This window comes from Danio rerio, chromosome 17 (assembly GCF_049306965.1).
Source record: "Danio rerio strain Tuebingen ecotype United States chromosome 17, GRCz12tu, whole genome shotgun sequence".
Lineage (NCBI taxonomy): Eukaryota > Metazoa > Chordata > Actinopteri > Cypriniformes > Danionidae > Danio > Danio rerio.
This window is the reverse complement of record NC_133192.1, coordinates 30,694,633-30,718,725: the sequence shown is the minus strand read 5'-3', so window position 1 is coordinate 30,718,725 and position 24,093 is coordinate 30,694,633. Positions and strand designations below refer to the sequence as shown.

Genomic DNA, 24,093 nt, shown 5'->3' with positions numbered 1-24,093 from the left:
GTACATGTGTGCTGGAACAGAAGCGGTTCAGTTGAGTGCGGTATGTGACTCGATGTGTCAGTAAATTTGAAAAGTCATGCACGAATCATCTATCGGAAGAAGCACGTGGGAAAAAGTCGCTGAAATGAAAGCGATTCCAATTGACTAAACTCTAGCGACACCCAGCGGCTATGAGTCCCACATCCCGGTTCTTTCTCTATGGCGTCCTTTTACAATTTTTTTCATGACGGGGATTTCCTGAGGAAGTCAGACCAGGGGCTTTCCAGTTTACGAGTGAAGATATCAACAGCACCCTTGCCACAGTGGCGGCTTCTCTACCTTTTCGTGCACCTCAACCGAGCCCATTTCAGAACATTCCGATGTCAAAATGACCCGATTTGATCCGACGGCCGTTGTAGCCTGTTTGAGAAGCGAGGACGCAGCCGTGGCCGCGTAAATTTGGACGTTGTTGTCTCGGTGTGTGTCTGTCTGTCATATGAGTGGACCATCCGTGGCTCCATTCGTGAAATTCTTCAGAGAAACACGGTTGGAACATCGGACGACATCGCTGACCAACTGATTCATGTAAGTGGATCGTTACTTCACACAACCGCGTGGAAAACAATAATAAAGAACAACGGTAGCTTGTGATAGTAAAAGGTAAACGGTTAGAGCAATGCCGAAGTCTACATGTTCTCCTACAGTCTTTAAAGTGTGTCTTGCTTGATCTGAAGATGTTCACCTGCTCTCCTGGACAAATATGGATGTTTTGGGGGCTTTAAGTTAATTCTTGTAGTTATTGAAAGATGTAGGGCTGTCGAGATGTTAACAGCTGCTTTATAAATGCATGATAGGGGATTTTGCTTCCATTGCTGACTGAAGACCTCCTCACCTTTGCATAGATGTGTGTGTGTGTGTGTCTTGAAACGTTACTTTGTATTTATGCTTTTATTATGCAGACAACATTTTTGCTTTCATTATCACTGTGATAATTGATTGACCAGTTGATGGTTTGTTAATTCCACATACTCTATATGGTTTTGTTGTGTACAAAGCTGTGCTTTTGTAGCCTTCATACTGCACCAAAAATGTGCTGCTTAATCTTCTATGCTATTTATTCCTTTGGGGCAATACCTAACTTGCTAAATTCTTGCATGATCTAGGCCTGTACGCTACTGATGGAAAAAACCATGATGGCATACTGTATTCCACTGTTGGATGCAGTTTATGAAGGCAGAGAATGCGTAGACTGCTTTTACACATGCTATGTTCTAATCAGAAAATACTAGTTTTTAGCAGTAATTTAGCAATTTAGGAAATACTATTATTATAATTATTATTAGTGTTAATGGTAAGCATGATAATGGCAGCTAAACCGTCAATATTATTAAAAAGGTTTACGTTCTGTGATTTAAGAAAATAAATAGTGTATTCATTTAACTAAAAAAAATTATTTGATGTTAGTATATTTTAAAATGTATTTTATTACATGATGGATTTAAATTTATTTTATGACCGAATTTTCAGCATCACTTCTTGGCATTGGACGATAACCGGTTTCAAGGTTTATCGGGGTTTTGAAAGGCAAGGTTTTAAATTCGCAAAAATTTTCTGCTATACCGATATTTAAAGATATTTGTGTTATTGAAACTGTCAAAGACAGGAAGTCAATGATTTATTTTAATTATTAAGCCCGACATGTTTACTCTTCCAAAATATTATAAATGTTTCCTAAAATAAAATATATTGTGTTCAATGGGGGTAAAGTGGTTTATTTTTTACCCAGATTTTTAAAAAGAACTTATTTTAGAGCAGTAATCACAATACTGTGAAACCATGATAGCTTTATCCAAGGTTATTTTACCATCAGAAACATATACCTGGTCCATGCCTAATCATTACTCCAGTCTTCAGTGTCCCATGATCCTTCAGAATTTATAAATTAGTTCGCCATAATTTAAATTTGTATTATTACCACTGCTGAAAAGTTCTCTTAATAGGTTAATGTAATTTGTTTTTTGTCCAAACCATCACATTTTTTCAAGATTATTGGAGTAAAAATTACTTTAAAGAATATTTTCAGATTTTATTTCTTTATGGGCTGTGTAAATGCGCACATGCTGAATAAAATTCTATGAATAAAAAAAACATACTCAACCGTTTGAATGATAGTGTGAATAAATGCACTGTCTATTACACTCATTTTATTGGACTGCTTTGAGTAATTTGTTTTAATTTTATTTTTAATCCAGTAAATCCAAATTCTCACCATCAGTGTACCCAATAAGCTGGTGATGCATTTCAAAAAGAGGAACATGTAAATATTATAAATGTAAATTTAGTTTTTTTTTCAGAAGTGTGTGTCATAAATACGTAGATTGTTTAATTCTAAAATCAAACTTGTAAGTCTGGTGTTTTGCACAAGTGGGTTTTGCCCTCTATAACACAATATCATCACTATAAAAGCTGTTTATCGATTTTATCTCTAACTTCAGTCGTGAATAAAGTAACGGTCAACAAAATAAAAACATCAGTCGATGGTGAGAGAATAGCCATTGGCCTAAATGAAGTCTGAAAATCTCTGACATGTGCTGCTGTCTGAAGATCAAAACTGAATCCAGCTTAGTTTCACTCTCAGAATAACACCGTAAAGTGTTGTGATCCGTTAGAGCTCCTCTGAGGCTTGATTTCAGCTGAAGGGTAGGCTGAGAAGAGGACATCTTTGCATTTTCATGTAAAAATCAACCCCATCGCTATCTAAATACCCATCATCATCACATGTGTTTATATCTGAAATGGGGTTTTATTCCTTCCTGTAAATGACCTGTAGAAGTCACACATGTCTTCCTCTATAAAAGGTCAGCCAGAAAGAGGTGATATTCCCCTTCTTAGTTTTCTTTCATTTTTGTTATGAGATCTCCTGCAGCACATTCAAAGAAGAGAAGCGTATTACCTTGACGCTTCTCAGCTCTAAACTAACAGTCTGAATGGATTGTGTTTCACTTTTCACCTGCAGGTTTCTCTGCTATTATGTTCTTTCTGACACTGATGCTTGCTTTACCTTGGTCTTGTGTTAATCTTGGATTTTCAGTCTTAGTTGAAGGCAGCAGTGTGTTTTGTTGAGTTTTGTTTTGTTTTGTTTGCACACTTGAATTATTTAACAAATCTAGCTTTATGGCAGTAGTTCAACTAGAGGTGAAATTCAGGGCACAATTTCAAGCTTCCTTCTTGGAATGAACTTTATTTGTTTTGTTTGACACATTTACTCTACCTTTCAAAAGACAAGAAGAAAAGAAGTCAATGCTTCACACTGTAAATGCAGATTAATGAGTTAATTAAGAGTAATGATGATGAAGTTATAGATAAGGTTACACAAGAAAAATGTTTTGTCTAGTTATCAAAGAAACATTGAAAATAATATTTAAGTAATAATAGATGTTTTTAGAGCATCTAATCCATATTTTGGAATGATTTATGAAGGATCATGTGACACTGAAGACTGGAGCAATGATGCTGAAAATTGAGATTTGCTGTTAATAAGATACATTTTTAAATATATTTGCATACAAAATAGTCCATTTAAATTAATAATATTAAGTATATAATGTGTACTCATGTACTCAATTGTAATAATATTTTACTATTAATACTACTTTAATATAAGTTTATTCTGTATTTTTGATTTTTTGATTTTTTATTTGTATTGCTTATATATTTATTTATTTATTTATTTACTTGCTTGTATTTGAATAATGAATAAAGTCATTCTTGGCATAAATAATGTTTTACGATTTTACAATATTACTATTTTTATTCAGTATTATTGATTAAATAAATGCAGCCTAATATATATATATATATATATATATATATATATATATAAAATTGTACATTTAAATTTTTATATTTATATTGTTAATATATTTATTTATTTACTTGCATATATATGAATTATGAATAACATAATTTCTGGCATGAACAATGGTTTACTTACTATTTTACAATATTCATTTTCTATAATAAATTTTTGACTGAATAAATGTAGCCTTTGCTAAAATTTATACAGTTGAAGTCAGAATTATTAGCCCCCCTTTGATTTATTTATTTATTTATTTATTTTTTCCAAATGATGTTTAACAGATCAAGGAAATTTTCACAGTATGTCTGATAATATTTTTTTCTTCTGGAGACAGCTTTATTTCTTTTATTTCGGCTCAGATAAAAGTAGTTTTTATTTTTTTGAGAACTATTTTAAGGTCAAAATTATTAGCCCCCTTAAGCTATTTTTTGATAGTCTACAGAACAAATCATCATTATACATAACTTGCCTAATTACCCTAACCTGCCTAGTTAATCTAATTAACCTAGTTAAGCCTTTATATATATATATATATATATATATATATATATATATATATATATATATATATATATATATATATATATATATATATATATATATATGTGTGTATGTATGTATATATACACAAACACACACACATATATATATAATATATAACTATAGCAGTTGCCATACAAACTTTATTTCCTTAATGGGTGTTTATGTACTTTGTGTGTGTGTGCGTTCATGAGTGGGTGTGTATGTGTATTGTCAGCAGTGACAGAGAGGGATGAGGCAGCAAATGGAAAAGCCCCTTAAATATTCCTGGAAATCCCTAGAGAACTGCACATTCTGGTCAGCCACCAGTACATGGATTTTTTTTCTTTTCGTACTTTGAGTATTTCTTTTATTATGTTTGTGAAATGAAGAGCATTGTTTTCTGTGGATTATTTCAGGGACAATTTAGGTAGGAGTAGGTGGACTTATTTTTTGACATCAAAATGAGGCACAAGATAAATGAAGGGAAGTACCTGTAGCTGAAGTAAAACAGAAACAAACTTCAGGAGGAGCTCCACTAAACTTTCCAACTTATCTTGATTGGAACTTTTCCTTTGAATTTTATCAGTGGATTTTTTTGTTCAGCCATAAAGTGTCCAAGTAAGTGTAGAGCTGGAATAAGCCTGGTTTCTTTTGTTGTATTTTTACAAAAGGCATGTTGAGCCACAGAGAGTGTGTGTAAAACACTCGTCATGAAGGCTGTAATGTGTTGTGTACGTCAGATGGGATTTAACTTTTCTTGCTGAGAGTGTGAATTATTTGATGGGTGTGACTTAAGTGTGTGTGTGAAAATATGAGCATCCCACATGGCTGTCCAAACATGGCTGTCATTTTTTTTCTCCAAAAGCTATTTATCAGGGCAGCAAACGTTTAACTGTTTCAATTATAAGTGACTGGTGTCTGCTTGTCCGCAAAAAAATTGTTTTTGTTTTATTTAATTCTATAGATTTTAGCATGTTTGCTGGTATATTCTGGGGTGTTAGTGGAGGTGCATTAAGATTGTTGTGTGTGTGTCCCCGCATGGTTTTAGAGATCAAAATTGTACTTTTAAATTTATTTTTGGTATATTTTCACAGCTAATCGTGATAGACCCTTTTCACAAGAATGTTAAAAGGTGTTTAACGGTCATCAATCTTAAATCCTTAAAAGGTTTTAATATTAAGATTTTTTTTAAACGTATAAACATTTATATGTATGTATCATATCATCTTTGCATTGAATTTCACGCAACAAATTACTGTGTGTGCGAGTTGTTTCTAATGCAGCATCTATGGGGCTAAGAGTAAATTTGAGGTTATTCTCTCCTCTGGCTGCTGTAATCAGACACTGTTTTTCTTAAAGTCTTTATAACACCATTGTGGTGTTTTTTTTAATTTTTTTATATAATTTCAGGAAACAGGATTGTAAAAAAAGTATTTGTTTTACTCTTTGATTCACTGCGATCTAAGTTTACCCAACTATGATGCTTTTCTGTTGCTGAGAATCCTAGAAATGTGAAAAGGGTCTATAATGGAAACTAATAAAGTAAGTTATGAGAAAAAACATCAAAAATCTGTCATTTTAGGATGCAAAATGCCAAAAAATATCCCCTCAAAATCATAGAGGGACTGACTATTACGTCATAAAAAGATTTATTTGGTCAAGATTGAGATCATGAGTTCATCTCACACCATTTCTCACTTTGAAAGCATCGTACATTTTTAAAATCATGTTTTGATTAAGTAATTGTTGTTATATTAAGAAAGACCTAAATATAAAACAGATCACAATCAACAAGGGCTGAGCAATTTGGGTTAAAATCAAAATCCGGATTAATTAAATATTTTATCTCGATTGTGATTAATGAATGATTATTTTAATTATTTATTTTATGTTTTTGCCCTCATAGTTCACTGACAAGTATTGTACAGTAAATATGCTCACATATTTTAAGTGAGAGATTTTTGGAACGGAAGGTGGATTACTTGATTTTAAAATAATTGAAGGAAATACACACTATTTACTGTCTACGATTATTAATGAACATCAATTCTGAAGAACTGAAATTAAAACACACATTGCCTAAAACGCAGCTCTCTGCGCTGCCCAATAGCAAAGCTTGCAATATGTGTGGTTGTGAGTGACGTGTAGAGTAAGTAAATTTTTTGAGAGGTGCGCGGGTATGCAAAGGCTGCACCGGACTGTACTTGTGTCATCGGCAGAAGTATAATATCATAATAATATAAATATAAATCATAATATAAGAAGTAAAAACCAGCCTTAACAGAGCAGGGTCCACACACAGTAGGGAAAGTAATTGAAAAAATAGGCATGGGCTGGTGTAAATTTCTGATGGGATAAAAACACCACAATATCACTGTGTTGTGATTACTGCTCTTAAATATATATATATATATATATATATATATATATATATATATATATATATATATATATATATATATTTTTTTTTTTTTTTAAATGTCTGAGTAAAACAAACAAACAAAAAAAAAACGTTTTCCCCTATTGAACACAATTTATTTCATTTTAAGAAACGTTTATAATATTTTGGAGCAGTAAACACGTCAGGCTAAATAGTTTAAATAAATCACTGACTTCTGCTCTCCTCATTAGTTTCAAACACACAGATTTACATACGCTTTAGGAACTATATAGCAGAACATTATTTTTATCATATTAAAACCTTGACTTTTCCAAACTGGGATAAAAGTTAAAACAAGTTATCGCCACATGCCTATTAAACAGTTTGCTTAACTCTTTCTTTTAGATTATAATGTAGTGATATTTTTTCATTTCTGACCAAAACATGCTAACACTATATACAGAAATGGCACAAACTTAAATGTTGTATGCCACAAATATCTTGTCAGAGTTTTTTTTTTTTTTTTTTTTTTTTTTGCTTAAGAATCATTGGATGACATATTAAAAGCATATTAAAAGGGTATTGGGGGTGTACAAAACTGTGTCAAGGGGAACAGTGTGCTGGTTTTATGACTCAAAACAAAGGTGTTTAGTTACAAAAGGGAATGTGGATTTGTAAGTTAATGGGAATTTTTTCAACTATTTACCCATTCATCTGGTGCAAATCATGAAACTAATTGGTAAGAAAATTAGTAGCACACCTTTGTTCAGCAAGCCTCGCCATTTTCATTTGTAGTCCAGTTAATGTGGGATGAGTTGCATTGCTAAACTTTGTTAGTAGTAGTTTAAATCACTGATGGCGAATAGGTTATATAGCAAACAACAACACAAATAATGTTTCTTTATCAAGAACTATTGCTTTATTTGGTTTAGTTTATCTGACTAAAGCTTTTTAGACTCAACTATATTAGTACACTGTAAAAAAATCCTGGTTGCCCTAAATTTTTAAGCTGAATCAAATTAACCTTGAGTCCATTGAACTTATGTTATATGTTAAACTGACTTAAAACAGCTTGCGTAACTTAAAAAATTAAGTTAGAACATGATTACTTGGTTTAATATGTTACAGTGAACTAAAACATATGCTGTCAGGACTAATTGATTTTTTTTTTTTTTTTTTGCAGTGTAATGCTCTAATTTTCACATTTAAAATATTTTGTACAAGCTCTAAAGCGCTCCATAAATAGCCCTAATTCCAGTTTTCTTGTGTGTCGTAAAGTCTCTGTGCTGGAGAAGAGGCATGTGTGGTGGGCACCAGTCACTCTTGTCGAATAACTGTGGTGTCCTGTGCTTAAAGGAATTCTTCCAGCATTCGGCAACGGATCCGGGACCTTCCTGCGTGTGCGGTTAGCATGAAGCTGGTTCATAGAAGAGATATTATTAGAGCTAGCGAGCCATGCCTGTTATGAAGGGATTTCCCAGTCTGAGAGCTGCCGGTCAGGAGCTGTTGATGTGGCAATGTAAGCACAATGTCAAAGCGTCGTCTTGGTTGCAGACATTAGCATATGGAAATGACTTACCTCTCTGTCTGTCTAAGCTTGGATCAACATGTGAAACGGATATGGATGTTGGACGGTGTTTAAGGGGTTAATGGGTCTGACGTCGCCTGCGTCACTTACTCGCAGAAGGTGATAATTCAGTCATGGCTTAGTTTGCTGTCATGTTTTTCATAAAAAATTGTGAAATGACACTGCTGACATCATTTTGGAATTGTTTGTTGTTGTGTCTGTCAAATTGAAAGGTTTGTGTTGGTGAATAGACAAACTCAAATCCAATCTAATTAGATTTAAAAGTAAGTGTGTGACGATGATATACATTAATTAAGGACATGAGAGATTTTTTAGATGACTGAAAACTTGTGGGTCACTTTTTTTTGATTGTTATCCTCCATAATATAAAACTATCAATCATCAACTTGTCTAAATTTTCAGTGTAAGATACTGTACCATGGTAAGATACAAATAATATACCACATCCTTCATAAAGTTAATCAAAATATATAATTTGTATGTTGATTGTAGAATTTTAAAAGTAATAAATAAATTGAAAGACATTTTTAAAAAGTCATTGCGTTATTACAATATAATGAAGCTGTCTCTGTGTATGTGTGATTGTGTATGACTGTAATGTATTTTATTTATGTGATGTCGATGAACTAGTGGTGTAACGGATCACAAATCTCACAGTTCGGATCCCATTATAGCTCTTTTTAGTCACGGATCGGAGCATTTTTTGCATCTGCCATAAAGGGTAGGAGACAAATGTAATTTGCTTTGCATTTATTACAAAAAAAAGTACTGCAGGACACTTTTGGTTGTACAAACAGAACTTAAAACTTGTAGAACAATTAAAAATAAAATGAAGAAATAATCAGCTGAATAAAAATACATAGTAAAATATTTAGTACTGTGAAAAATGTACTGTTATTACTACTGTTGCTGATAACGCTCAATGTAAAAAGTGTCGGGTCATGTGTGTGTTCCGAACCGTGGATTGTGACCCGTATGATGCAGTTATTACTCTAGTGTTTTGTCACATGATCCTCTCAAAATATTGTATAATAAAACACTGTAAAAAATGCAGGGATCCACGCAATCATTTCATGTTGTCCCAACACAAATTAAGTTAACTTAACACTTTTGTGGATTAAACATAATAAATAAATAAATAAATAAATAAATAAATAAATAAATAAATAAATAAATAAATAAATGTTGTCCCAATGAAATCTCAAGAATTGTGTTGTTCATTTAAAATAAGTAATTTTAACGAGAAAAAAAATATTATTTTGAGTGTATTTACTCCAAATGTTATTTTTGGTCAAACTGCCTATATAAAAGAAGCTATCACAACACAATTCTTATGTGTTTTTTAGTTTTTTTTTCTAATTGTTTTATGTTCAATCCACTTAAATTTGTAAAATCTGTACTGAGTTAACGTAATTCCCTTAACGCAATGCAAATCGCTTGTGTGGACCCCAGCATTTTTACAGAGTTGTCTGCAAAGCTAGTTTCAAGCATTTGAAATGCCCACAGATGATATGAAGAACTACAGTGGCGGTTCCTCTAATAGGACACCTGGTAACCTTCAGAGGAACTGACTCATTCATTCACTAAAATCAACTAGGGACCAGTAAAAGTAATTACAAGAGTCAAGTTAGACATCTGAAAGTCAATCGTCACTTGTTTGCGGATGCCTCTCGGTTTGATAAACTTTTCGACTGTTAAGTGTGTCTTAAATGTCCAAATGCTTTTAGGGACCTCAGGTAGTCGCACCTTAAAACCACCAAAACCTGCTGATATAAAAGGGTCAGAACAATAATCCGACTAAATGCTGATCAACAACTGTGTTCTTGAAACTATGGCAGAAAATCGATTTTTTTTTTCCCCAAAGAGGTTTGGACCTGATCTCAAAAGAGCCCTTTACTACATTTTATTAATGTTTCCCACATAATAATCTATGATTTGAACCAAAAAAAAAAAGAGTGACAGTAGACTAATGATTCAGTTTTTTTTTAAGTAAAAATGTTTACACGTTTTGTATAACTAACTACATTAAGAAAATGTGTATTTCATCGTTTTGGTGTGTTTTTGTTTTGTTTTTGTTTTTTTATTTGAGTTTAGACCCTAACCTGTGTGTTTTTTCTATCTCTCTTCAGGTCATGTCCGCAGGGCGTAATGTGGAACAGCAGATTCCCCTGCAGCAGCGTCCTCCATCTCTTGCCATGCCCTCCATGGCCCAGCGGCCCAGGCCCGAGCCAGGCTTCTCTCCCCTGCACGGCGGTTTCCGGGACCACTTTGTCACGACGCCTGAGCCCAAGTATTGCTGTGAGACCTGCAGGCTAGTGCTCTGTAACCCACGCCAGACTGAGTGTGGACATCGCTTCTGTGAAAGCTGCATCAATGAACTGCTCAGGTGGGTGAAGGATTATTAGTGAGGTTTATACAATATCTATAATGTGAATGTTATAATAATGAGGAGCTATCACTAGTCAAGGATTTCGATTTAACCCTAGATTTAGATATTTGATCATAGAGCTGTTTTATGCTTGCATAAAACATTTTTTAGCTTGATTTTCATTCATACCTTCCTTTCAAGTGTGTCTCCAGTGATAGAGATTTGATTGCACTAACCTGCATGAATGAACAAAAAGAAAGAAAGAAAGAAAGAAATAGTTTAAGTGTGTTCACACTTATAGTTTGGTTCTGCACTGAAAAAATGCTTTTCCTACATAGAGGTTTTGTCTCGTTTATAGTCTAAATATCTAAATTTTCTTAAATCAAGAAGAACGTTTTAGACGAGCATAAAATACAGTCTTGTTTTCATAAGTAATATGTGAAACTTAAGTGAGTTTTTCCTTAAAACAAGCTCAATAATCTGCCAACAAGGTAAGCAAAATAATCTTGCTTTTGTTTTGAAATCTGCTTTTTGTTTGGAGTATTTTGCTCGCCCCATTGGCAGATTATTTTTCTTGCCAGACAATGCTTTTTTCTTATCTAGACAATTCTTCTTAACGTAAGATTTTTTAAATATTTGGATTAGAAAGTTGTTTTAGTTTTTGCAGTATAGTTGGGACGTTTGGTTTGGCCAAAGAAAAAAGAAAAGCTATATTTTAGCTGTTCACATTGTAATTTTTAAGACTGAACCTAATGACACAAACCAAAGCAAACATGATAAACAAAAGTACTTGCTGGACTATTCTGTGTGTACGTAGTGTATATATATATATATATATATATATATATGGTGGTATTTCATCTGAGATCCTTATAAAGGGCCTATATAAAAAGTTTAAAAGGATTCATAACAGAGCTAGGTATTCCTTTGTCAAAAAAAGGAGATGCATTTACTATGTCTGTTGTGAACTTTGATGTGTACTATGATTCAAAAAAATACTTCAGCATTCTGTCCTTTTTATGGTAGCATCTTGTGACACTATGTGCTTTTTTTGGTTAGTTTAGACGTGTTTGCTCTTTGTTGCATTGATGCATGTCAAACTGCACCTGAGTTTGTTTGGAAGCTGCGTGACCTATATTTTTTTACAAATTACAGACTACTAGTTTGGTGCACGCTGCACAGCAGGATTGTGGCATTGTTGTTCGTTTTAAATTAACCAAACTTTCCCTTAACATTTAGAAAAAAAATGTAAATAAGATTTTGGAGAAGAAACATAAAAAAGTGTGCTGTAAGTATATTTTAAGGCCCCCCCAAAAAAATTACATTGTTAGTGCAAAATTAAGAAATCCAATCATCATAGTTATCTAAATCATGTTAGCTAAATGCATTCCTGACCACCACTTAATGAACAGTAGATTCAGTCGCTTGAATCTGACCATATAGCCCATCTTGGGTGCTTTTACTCCTTGATTTTAATAAGATAAAGTAGATCATCATGTGATAAAGCCAACTGCTTAATATTATCTAAATCCAATTACTTTAATGAGATGGTTCACTCACTAGTGAAAAATTTCTGGCCATTTATTCATCCTCAGTCCATTCAAATGTTGTTGACTTTTTTTCTTTTTCTGTAAAACATGCATTTTTTTTTTTTTTTTTTAGAAACTCCTTGGTGATAGTTAAATTCCAGGAGACATCCACCTTTCCTGTGTGAGATTAAAAATATGTACCCAGTGTTAACTGAGAGAACATTATTTTTAAACAAAATAGTTTTAATAACCTATTTATGTTGTCTTTGACATAATTGCAACATTTCTTTTGTATTTTCAAGATACTAGTATTCACCTTAAAGTGAATAAACTAAATAAAATAAGTCACCTTTATCTCGAATTGCCCTAGAGTGAAAAGCTTTAAAACAAGCATTAAGAAAGAGATATAGCAATCTTACGCAGTTGACTTCTTTTTAGTTTTGTTTTTAAACTTATTTTACATGCAAGTTTATGTGGTGTATTAGGGCTGCACAATATCTCCTTTTAGCATCGATATCGCAATGAATGCATCTGCAATAATCACATCACGAAGATATCAACATCCAGTCTGAATTATAGTTGACAAGGAACTACAGAAAATGTATTTATTCACTTTTTTTAATATGGAATTTATATGATTTATGCAACAACAACAAAACTCTTTCTTGCTTTTCTAGTCTAAGTAAATATCTGCTTTTCAAAGCAAAAACATGATGATTTAATTTAGCTCACTGGCAGATTATTTCCTTAAAACAAGCAAAAAACTCTTTATTTTTCACTTATTTCTTCTGATGGTAAAAACTAAAGAATGTTTTTACTTGCTCTAAGAATGTTTTTGATATTACGACTAGAAACAAAACTAAACTAAGTAAGAAAAGCATTTTTGTTTGTTTTTTTTTTTGTTTTTTGATCATTCAATTTCTGTACCCGAATACTGTTAGACTCCCTGGAAGACCATCAAATAGAGCTATCCAAACCATCTTCTGAAACTGTATTCATATCACAATATTTATCGCAGAAAAATATAATACCGCAATATCAAACTTTTCCAATATATGTACTGATGTTCGCTTTTTTTTTTTTTTTTTTTTGGATTACTGGTTTGTATTGTAAAAAGAAATAAACTAAACAAAAATAAATAAATAAATAAATAAATAAACTAAAAAGTAAAGCTATCTCTTTCATGTTGAAAAACCTGAATTTCAACACTAACCTTCAAATCACTAATGTAAACATCTTTGCTAAAAAATCTAGGGTATTTCCAGGATTTTATTTATCAAACACCAGTCATTTGAACTACTACTACAAAGTTTGCTTACATTTAGACCCATCTTTCTTTTTCAGTAAGCCTAACCCAGTGTGTCCAGCTGATCTACTACCACTTTTTGAAGATAAGGTAAGAAAGTGAAGCCAAACGCTGCAAGGACACACCCACTCCGTTACATATTAAATCACACTCACACAGCTCCAAGTGAAAGTAATGAGGGCTGGATAACAGGCAGCACACAAAACAATCTTGTTTTTTTGCTTTTTTCCATGCAAGATATTCCGGGATGTTTGCTGCAATAGGGAAATCATGGCTCTTAAGGTCTACTGCCGAAGTGAGAAAAATGGATGTAAAGAACAAATGTGTTTACAGCAGGTCATGGTAAGTCATATGATTCTCAGACACAATAGTCTACATATCATATGGTAGATTCCTCCAGACTAGAACCAGCCTGGAGCGCAAAGAAATCTGAGACTAGAACTTGTAAATCATTTTAGTACTGTAAGGAGATGTGGGTTGTAGCCAAGATTTTTGTTTAAATCCATCTCTTTTTTTGCTTTGAACAGGAGCATTTGGTAATTTGTCCATATTTCGAGGTGCCGTGTCCTTTGGGAAAGTGTAAGGAGAAGATGATGAGGAAAGATATGCCCGAGCACCTAAGCCGCAAATGCAAACACCGAGAGGTCACCTGTGAATTCTGCAGTCTCAAAATGGCCCTCACTGAATTACAGGTACCACACTTTGCCCAAAACCCCCCAGTTCCTATAAAAAGGACCTGAAATCTCATGGAAAGTACTTAGAAATTCAAGCAAGCTTTTTTTTTTTTTTTAGATGTCATTGAGTTTTTTTTTTCCTTGATTGGAATTAGTGGACGTCTCGGTTCCTCTATGAGAAGTATTCCCCTTGTGTGCTGTCATTAATGTCCCATGACCTTTAAGTTTCACATTTGTACAAGGAACTTAGGGGAATCTCCCGTTATGCAGACTGTCATTTAGAGAATGATCGATGTGTGTTTTCACTTCAGTAATGCTTTGTTTTTCTGCCTGGTTAATCCTGTCATTATTACTCTAGACACTAACAGTTTTTTTGGTTTGGTTAAGCGTGAGCATCTTGAAACATGTCAGAATGCCGTGTTTTTGTCGTCTCTCTTTGCAGAAACACAAAGAAACCGTCTGTCCTGCATTTCCTGTAGCATGTCCTAATCATTGCTCGTTTTCTTCTATTCTAAGAAGTGAGGTAGGCTTGGACTGCATTTACTAACGTGTGTGTTTTGCTTTTGAATGATGTAAAATGAGTTGATTCATTTTAGGCAGATTTATTTTTTGTGATGTATATTTATGGTGTGTATGTGTCTCTCTTAGCTGTCAAGTCACCAGCATGACTGTCCAAAGGCTCAGGTGACCTGTTCCTTCATTCGCTACGGATGCTCCTACAAGGTGACTTTCAGTCTCTCCTACTAGAGTAGATTTTTATTTTAAAATATGTGGTTAAAATTAAGTGTGAAATATATTAATATTTAACCTTAACATTCAACTTTAACCCTTTTAAAACAAGCATTTAACTCTTAACGTGTTATCAAAATCTGTGCGCAACTCTTCTCACAGTAACGCACATTCTACTGGACTGTCCTGCAATTTTTTTCTCGTCAATTTTTTTTGCAAAGTGACACCAGGAATATTATTTAGAATTTTTTTAAATTATGTATTAGCAATAAAAATTTATTTAATTTATACAAGAATTATTTATATATACCTTATTGGTAACTTTAAAATAATATTCCATTAGTTTATGTATTTACTAACATCAACAAACTATTAGTAATGCATTTATTATGGTATTTATTTATTTTTGATAATGTTGGTTAATGTTATTTAAGTTAAATAACGTTAGTTCATGTAAACTCACAGTGCATTAACTAATGTTGACAAGCACGACTTGGGATTCTAATAATGCTTTTTTTAATGATGAACTATGATTAATAAATGCTTTACAAGATTATTCAAAATTAGTTAATGTTAGTACAGACATTAACTAATTGTACATTATTTTAAAATGTTACCAACTTATTTATTGGTATTTATTTGATGATTGATTTTTAATTGTATATTTATTATTGAAATGTTTTTGCCATGATTTTGCACATTATTTTATTAAAATCTGTATACTTGTATACTAAAACATGAAGAATTGTTATATAAAACTTTATATTTTAAAAATAAATTAATATTGTATCTGATCAGCAACTTCTAATCAGTAATGAATTAATGTGATAACAAGAAATGTAGTAACGTATCGAATGTGACCATGTTATTATCATGTTATTACTTTATTTGCCCCTTTTTCAATATTCCTCTATACGGTGCTCAGCATTTTGAAAATGAATATTTTTATCCATTTCTCAGTGAATATAGGCAATATATTTTGGTGCATTAAACAAAACAGATTTATTAAACAGATATATTTAATAAAATAATATTTTAGTCACCAAACATATTTAGAAATGGAAAGATAATACAATTAAATTCAAGAAAAATATTGCACAAAATATTTTTCAAACCAATTTGTCATTTTTTGCTTCTCTTGATTTTTCCTTTTTTTAAATTTGTATTTATTATTTTTCTATAACATATAAATTTTAGTGTACTGGTTTTTGGACCGTTATTGGAGGTTATTTTGTTAGATAAGCTCCAGATTTGGCTTCAGTACTGACCAATCTAATGTATATGCACAAATATAATATTGAACAGCTTCCTATTAAAAATATTCATTTAAAAGATAGATTTGTGAGGGGATAGATATGCTGAGCACTGTAAATATTCATTGCTTGAAATAAAATTAGGAACATTTTATTAGAATTTTTAAAATGTATAATTATTAATCCCTCTGGAATACTTATTTTAAATCATTTGAATAATTTCAATAACTATTATCAAAAACAGTTCATTTTATTAATAACAAAAACAACATAAATATTACTGTAGCTTTTTTCAACAAAATATATAAACTTTTTTTTTCAAATATAAAATGTTAAAATTATTTATGCAATAATGGTTTGTCAATAGACATTTATAGTATAGATGTTATAAACAAACATTCAACAAATATTCAAAAAATATTCTGACCTAAAAGTGTGTGAAGCTTAATATATTTTACATCCTTTATATCTAAATGTAAAAAACGCTTTTGCAGTGAACAATATTGACATTAAATTGAATGGATTTTTCAAGGGGCTGAATCAAGAGATGAGGGAGCATGAGTCCAGTTTTGCATCTGAGCATCTAAGAATGATGGCAGTCAGAAACACCACACTAGAAGCCAAGGTAAAAGTCAATACACTTCTCATTAACTGCATGTCACTATGTATTTATCACATATAAGAGACTCTTTTAATAACACCACTTGCTTCCGTTGTAAAAATGAATGTGCTTTTTGCTGTTTACATTTTTAACATGCATGTAGCTCAGTCACAGATAAGCCCTGACTAATGTGTGTGTGCGTGTGTGTAGGTTGAAGATGTGAAGAGTGAGTTGATGGAGCGTTATAAAGTTCTGCCGAGTCTCAGCAGTCGTCTTGCTGAGGTGGAGCGTCAGTATGAGGAGATGAGAGAAAAGAACAGGCAGCTGGAGCAGAAGCTGGTCAGCATGCAGGTGAGAGCCATCACCAACAAGACATTTTCTTTTCTTTTCTTTTTTAAAATCATTTGCTGAAGCTAAAAATAACTTCTACTTTGTTTAAAGTGACGCAAGTCTGCTGTACCATGCACTACTTCTGTCTACTACTTCTGTCTGACAGACACTTCCATGTTTTATAGCGCCTCAAAGTCTGAAACTGTAATTGAAAGTCAGGTGTTTAAAATTCAAACCTGGAAGTAATGTTTTAGGGGATTTTGAATATTTAACAATGCAATCTAGTAGTTGTGGTTATTTGTAATGTTTAAAATAATGTTTCTGAAGCAGTGTTGTTTTAGTATTAATAGATTTTGTAGCCTCTATCAATAATTTTAATTTTAATTGACGTTTTCTTGTTACACATTAAACCAAAATCTCATAAATGTATCTTTTGTTTGAATTTTATTTAAATATAATAACTCTGTTCTGAAGGACCATGTTAGACTAAAAAGTGGTTAAATAGCTGCTAAAAATTAAAAATTTTCCTCCACTAAAATGGCAGATCATTTTATCATAAGGCAAGATAACTGTAATATAGCTCATTTTACCTTGTATTAAAAACTGAAAAGAAAACATATGCTGCTGAAATGATAGTGGCAATAACAGTAGCAGATATAGAAACAGGGTGAGCACAGAAAAACATCTTTAACATCTGTAATTGTGAAATAGAAATCTTACAATTTATTCAAAATCACAAAATATTTTGCATCAGAAATGAATGAGGCATTTTAAAAGACATCCAAGTTATGCTCTTAATATTTTAGTATACTTAATGGAAAATGTTTTTGTTGATGTAGAAAAAAAAATAAAATATTAAAAAACATAAACAATTGGTTAATTGATAGATGAATCAAAGAATTTACTGTGTTCAGCATATATAAGTGCACCCCTCACAAATCTATCTTTTAAATGAATATTTTTAGTAGGACGCTATACAATATTATATTTGTGCATATACATTAGATTAGACAGTGCTGAAGCCAAATCTGGAGCTAATTTAACAAAATAACTTACAACAACGGTCAAAAAAACGTTAAAAAAGTTTTCTTTTTAAAGAAAAATATTAAATAGAAATTTCAAAAAGAGGAAAAATCAAGAGAAGCAAACAATAAGGCAAAATTTAGTTTAAATTTTGTAGGTTGTCATTATTATATATTTTTTTGCAATATTTTGCTTGAATTTAATATTTAAATTTCTAAAAATGTTTGGCGACTAAAATATTATTTTATTAAATATATCTGTTTAATAAATCTGTTTTGTTTAACGCACCAAAATACATTGCCTATATTCACTGAAAAATGGAGCAAAATATTCATTTTCAAAATGGGCTGTACTCAATTATGCTGAGCACTGTATATTAATATTTTTTTTATCAATTTACTGTAAGAGACTTTTAAAAACATTTTAAGCATCTTACCGACTCTAGACTTTCTCTACTGTGTAATTTATATAATATATACATGTTGTAATTACATTGTTACCACTGTATATTTATGGGCAAAATAAGTGCAAGAAAGATGCATTTAAACCCCTTTTCCCCCAAACTTCTACAAATTTCTAAACGTCAGAAACCCAGCTATGAACGAAATGTTAGCCCCCTATTTCTTTTGCCCATAATTTCTGTTTAACGGAGAGAAGATATTTTCAACACATTTCTAAACATAATATTTTTAATAACTCATTTCTAATAACTGATTTATTTGATCTTGGCCATGATGACAGTGAATAATATTTGACTAGATATTTTTCAGAACACTTCTATACAGCTTAAGTGACATTTAAAGGCTTAACTAGGTTAATTAGGTTAACAAGGCAGGTTAGGGCAATTAGTTAAGGCAATTAATTTTTATTTATTAAAAACTGCCTTTATTCTGGCTGAAATAAAACAAATAAGACTTTCTCCAGAAGAAAAAATATTATCAGACATACTGTGAAAATTTCCTTGCTTGGAAATTTGGGAAATATTTAAAAAAGAAGATAAATCAAAGGGAGGCTAATAATTCTGACTTCAATTGTATATGTATGTGTGTAGATGTTGATGAGCTCTCACTCAGAGAAGCTGCTGGAGGTGGAGATGGAGCTGCGGGAGCTCCGTCCACTGCGGGCCATGAGGGAGGAGGTGGAGACTCTCAGGGGCTCTGTGGAGAGCATGCGCTCGATGGTCTCTTCTCTTGACTCAAGCTGTGTCAATTCTGCTTCTGGTTCTCATACCCTGGGTAAGAACATGTTATATACATTAGAGGTATAACTCTACATATATTTGTATAAAAATTGTTAGTCTTTCAGTTTGGTATGCATATGAACTGAATAAATACATTGTTTTTTTATAAATATATATCTTACTGTCTTTTAGTCAATGCTGTGCCAGATGATGCATGAAAAAATCTTTACTAGGCATTAAATAGTTCATCTTCTGTCTACTAATTGCAAGATGCTTTGTGCTTAATCTTATAAGGGACAGTCTTATCCTTTAATTTCTATTTTATTAGGAAATACAGTACAACAAAACAATAATAGGCAATTGAATGCTCAGTTCAAATGCAATAATTGCTTCCTCTTTTCAACTAGTTATAGCACAAAATAAACATGAATAAAGATCTTGTCTTCATTTAATCACTTGGGTAAAAAAGGTCAATAAAACAGCTTCACACTTTGTTATAGATTCCTTATATTTTACTTAAACTATCAGTGATGTCTTAATTATTTAATGAACATCAATCTGTTATGAAACGCATTAAAATACAGTGTATAAATTGCAGTTTCAGAAATGAATTAAATTTTATCATTTAGACATTAATACAATGGCTCCACTTGTATCTATGCATTTTTTTATTCAATTATTGGTCCTATTTGATATTAAGTGCCCTTAAGTACTAGGTTCTTACAGCACATCAAAAAAATAAATATAATCCTGTGTTCATAATGTGTTGCAGAACACAACTGGTGTTCTTAAGGTGGGATTTAGGTGAGGTTAGGTACAGGTTTTGGGGTATGGGTAGGTTTAACTATGGATTAAGGTGAAATAGATGGTCAACAGTGTTCAATCAATCATAAGTACAATGTATAAACATGCATTCACACTATAAGTACATTGTAATAGATTAATAATTTCAGTTTAAGTATGTATTAGTTAAGGAAACTTAATATAATATGGGACCCAATTATTGATTATTACTAATAAATAACAAATGAAAGAGACTTCCGCACCTTCTTCACAGTTCCTAGAACTATTGTATCGACCATGTTTTTTCCTGCCAGAAAAATGGTACCAGAAATATGATCCAGGGCAAATGAGTTCCCTGTGAATAAGGCCTGGTGGCTAGCTTTGTTGAGTTTTTTAAACTACCTAGTGTGAAAATGATCGTAATCTGCAAGTAATGGCTCTATAGATGACAGCATTAGCAAAGACAACTTTTAAATCTTTAATAACATTGCCTATAGCCTTGTGGGCAACATATAAAGCCATTGTGCATTGGGTGACTCAAGTTCAAGTCCCAACTTGCAGACCCTTCCTGATCCCGTATCCCCTTTCTCTCTCCAACTTTGCTTTCTGTCCAGCTACTGTACTATCATAATAAAGGCAAAAAGCTATAATATGGTTTAGCAAACCACTGTTAAATTAAACAAAAATAAACATACCAAACCGTGATTTCAAATCTTAGTACTCAACCATCAACTTTGTGTACTGATTCATCCCTAATATACACCAATACAAGTACTGATGTGTGACCACAACACTGATTATTTTTAACATTTGTCAACCCTGTCTTCAGCCTCCTTAGAGCAGCAGCTCACACGCCATGATGACCTGATGAGCGTTCACGACGTGCGGCTGGCAGAGATGGATCTGAAGCTGCAGGTGCTGGAGACGGCCAGCTTCAATGGTACTCTCATTTGGAAGATTCGGGATTACAAAAGGCGGAAACAGGAAGCTGTGGTCTCCAAAACCCTTTCGCTCTACAGCCAGCCCTTTTACACGGGGTATTTCGGCTATAAGATGTGCGCCCGCGTCTATCTCAATGGAGATGGGATGGGCAAAGGCACACATCTCTCGCTCTTCTTCGTGGTCATGCGTGGTGAATATGATGCCTTGCTACAATGGCCGTTCAAACAGAAAGTAACATTAATGCTAATGGACCAGGGGCCGGCAAGAAAACACTTAGGCGATGCCTTTAAACCGGACCCCAGTAGCAGTAGCTTTCGCCGGCCCACTGGCGAAATGAACATCGCATCAGGCTGTCCGCTTTTTGTGGCTCAGACTGTGCTAGAAAATGGAACCTATATCAAAGACGACACCATCTTTATAAAAGTGACTGTAGACACTTCAGACCTCCCTGACCCTTGAGTTCAACTTCAGCGGGTCCAACTAAAATCAAGAGTCACGCAGAGCCCCTTCCAGCCAAGACTTCAGAGGGCGATGCTGAACAAGGAGCATCCCACAAGTGTGGGGTTCTAACAGACCAAATCAGGAGTTTGGGCTCGTGTGATGGCGTGCTCTTCTGGAAACAACAGTGCCTTGCTGGGCTAGATGGTTACAGCCTTTAAGAGGAGCACAGAGTAGACGAAATCTCCCAAGTCAACCACATCTCAAATGCAGCGAAGAGTAAGACGTCAACTCTAATCCAAGAGACATTCTCGAGGAAAAACAAAAGTGAATGGTTACTAGATCAGATTCCCAACCTCGTTCCTGGAGGCACACCGACAGTACACATTTTAAACTTGTCTGGCTTTTAATTTAATCCGGAAATGTAAGGAAGATGGTGTACTTTTAAGTGTGTGTCCAGTAAAATGGTTGGCACGGTTGATTAACATCCAGCCCAAAGTGAAAGGAAGCCGTTAACGTTTGTCATTGGGTTTGCCTTCATTGAGTATGAATGCAGCTGAGGCTAATAGTCTTTGTAAAGTCTGGAAGGTAACCCTTTGTGTTTGGTAATTATGACAAGATTTGTGTTTGATGGTTTTTTGGTGGTTGTGTTTAATATGCAAATCAGTACTTGAGCTGACATCTGATGTGTTGTGGTGGTGTGATGAGAACAGTTGACATGAAGAGGAGTATTGTGACTAGGAAGTCTTGTTTCTGTTGGTGGGCGGGCGGTGGATGTGTTTCTGTGTAGTGGATATAAAGGACCTGACTATGAGCATTCATGAAGGACTACATTGGCACTAAACAGTGAGCCTGTGCTGGTTCCATTGTCAAAAAAAGCAAAACCTCAGTTTTAATGCATGTAAAACCTATTCTTACTTGACTTAACCTTCCCTGCGTTTACCACTTTGACACATTATTTAATGTAATGTTCTAATTAATAGATGCTATGCATCCAAACCTATTTTGTGCTTTTTTTTTTGTATTTTATTTTTGAAAACAGTCTGAAATAATGCCTTTATGCTTCCAGCCATGCTGCCAGAGACACATACAATAATCCAGATCATTTTTCATGGTAGGGATGGTTTTTGCACAAGTATTGTTTGAATGTGTAATATGTGTATACATATAGCAGTATAAAATTGTTCTGTTCTTATAGATGTGTCAAACTGAAGTCCTTTTTTATCAGAAAATCTTAAATAGATCTTCCTATGCAAGTCATCTTGCTATACCTGGCTGCGGAAATTTTTGTTTTAACATACTTTTTTGTTATTTGAACTGTTTTAAATAACTGACCAACAATAACCACATTAAAATTAAGATACAAATTACACCAAATGAAAAGAGGATTTTTACAACAAAAAACTGTGCGCCATGCATGCCCGTCCACTACACCACTGATGCATGTGCACTTTCATGTCATTTACATTTTATTTGTATTTATTGGCTGTAAATGCTATCCGTTTATATTGTTTTATACCAATAAACCTTTCAAAAGGGGCTTAATTTTGCATAATGTCTTTAATAGGTCGAGTTAGTGGGTTGTTAGTCACAGCCTCAAACACCACACTCATGTCTGACGTACACAAAACTAAAAACATTTCAGAAATTTCAGTCTTTTCTGATTGGTTGAATCTCAAAGGAGATACAGTTGAAGTCAGAAATATTAGCCCACTTTTTAAAAATATTTCCCAAGTGATGTTTAACAGATTCAGGAAATTTTCACAGTATGTCTGATAATATTTTTTGCTTTTGGAGAAAGTCTTATTTGTTTTATTTTGGCTAAAATAGAAAGCAGTTTTTCATTTTTTTAAAAAACATTTTATGTTAGGAAATGTAAAAGACAATCGTCTTGTGTACAATTGTGACCTTTGGCGCTCATCGTCATGATAAACTCAACATGTCTTTTCACAAATATTTTAAGTAGTAATAAATAGTTTACAGCATTCTCTAAAATATGTCCAAGAGTTGTACACACTGCTCTGGTATTGTGAGGGCATCAACATTGCATAATTATGACGATGATCAGAGCAAACTGAATGGTCACTTTACATGGTTGTTGGCCAATGAAAGCTGCAATAGAGTCCAGGTTTTCTTCAGTGGTGACTGGTGGTTTGCTGTCTCTGAGCAGGAAGCTATTACCCATTTATAAGACAAAAACAATTACTTGTTCTAGTGACGAATCTGACTATACTTGTACGCACGCACCAAAAATCTATAATTGTGCAAGTGTATCTTTAAAATAGTGTTTAAATAAAAATAATGCATTTCCCATTGTTACTAACTGTGATTGCGCCAATAAAAAATAAAGGAAACACTTATAGTTTTATTTAGGTGATTAATAAGTCATTAATAGACTTACAACAGGGCTACTGAGCCACGCCCACCTTTATATTAGAGTCAATATTTATTCAATGGCTTTGGCAAGTTCTCTATTTATACCCAGAAAAAATTACATAACGAAATATATTAAATGTAATACATATATGTTAGGTAATAGATTCGTCATTTTTATTGACAATGGTTTTTGTCCAGTGTAATGGTGCATATCTTTTTCTAGCAGTCATTTA

The 24,093-nt window shown here is 33.0% G+C and overlaps 1 protein-coding gene across 2 annotated transcripts; it reads left to right on the top strand.

The window, feature by feature from the left end:
* Nucleotides 1-248: 248 nt before the first annotated feature.
* On the top strand, nucleotides 249-23,023 carry traf3 (TNF receptor-associated factor 3). 2 transcript variants are annotated; one of them, NM_001003513.1, is given in 11 exon segments: nucleotides 402-564; nucleotides 10,458-10,714; nucleotides 13,570-13,621; nucleotides 13,769-13,873; nucleotides 14,059-14,223; nucleotides 14,648-14,728; nucleotides 14,854-14,928; nucleotides 16,720-16,812; nucleotides 16,999-17,139; nucleotides 19,193-19,376; nucleotides 20,934-21,988. In NM_001003513.1, coding segments are annotated over 10 exon segments (1,722 nt in total). In that variant the 5' UTR covers nucleotides 402-564; nucleotides 10,458-10,460; the 3' UTR covers nucleotides 21,506-21,988.
* Nucleotides 23,024-24,093: the final 1,070 nt, after the last annotated feature.

Bases quoted from the DNA above. Each gene is read 5' to 3' on its own strand.
- traf3 (XM_073927199.1), top strand. From the start codon at position 10,461: ATGTCCGCAGGGCGTAATGTGGAACAGCAGATTCCCCTGCAGCAGCGT. The intron at 14,224-14,853 runs GTACCACACTTT...TGTCTCTCTTAG, and splicing joins TGGCCCTCACTGAATTACAG to CTGTCAAGTCACCAGCATGA. The intron at 14,929-16,719 runs GTGACTTTCAGT...GGATTTTTCAAG, and splicing joins GCTACGGATGCTCCTACAAG to GGGCTGAATCAAGAGATGAG.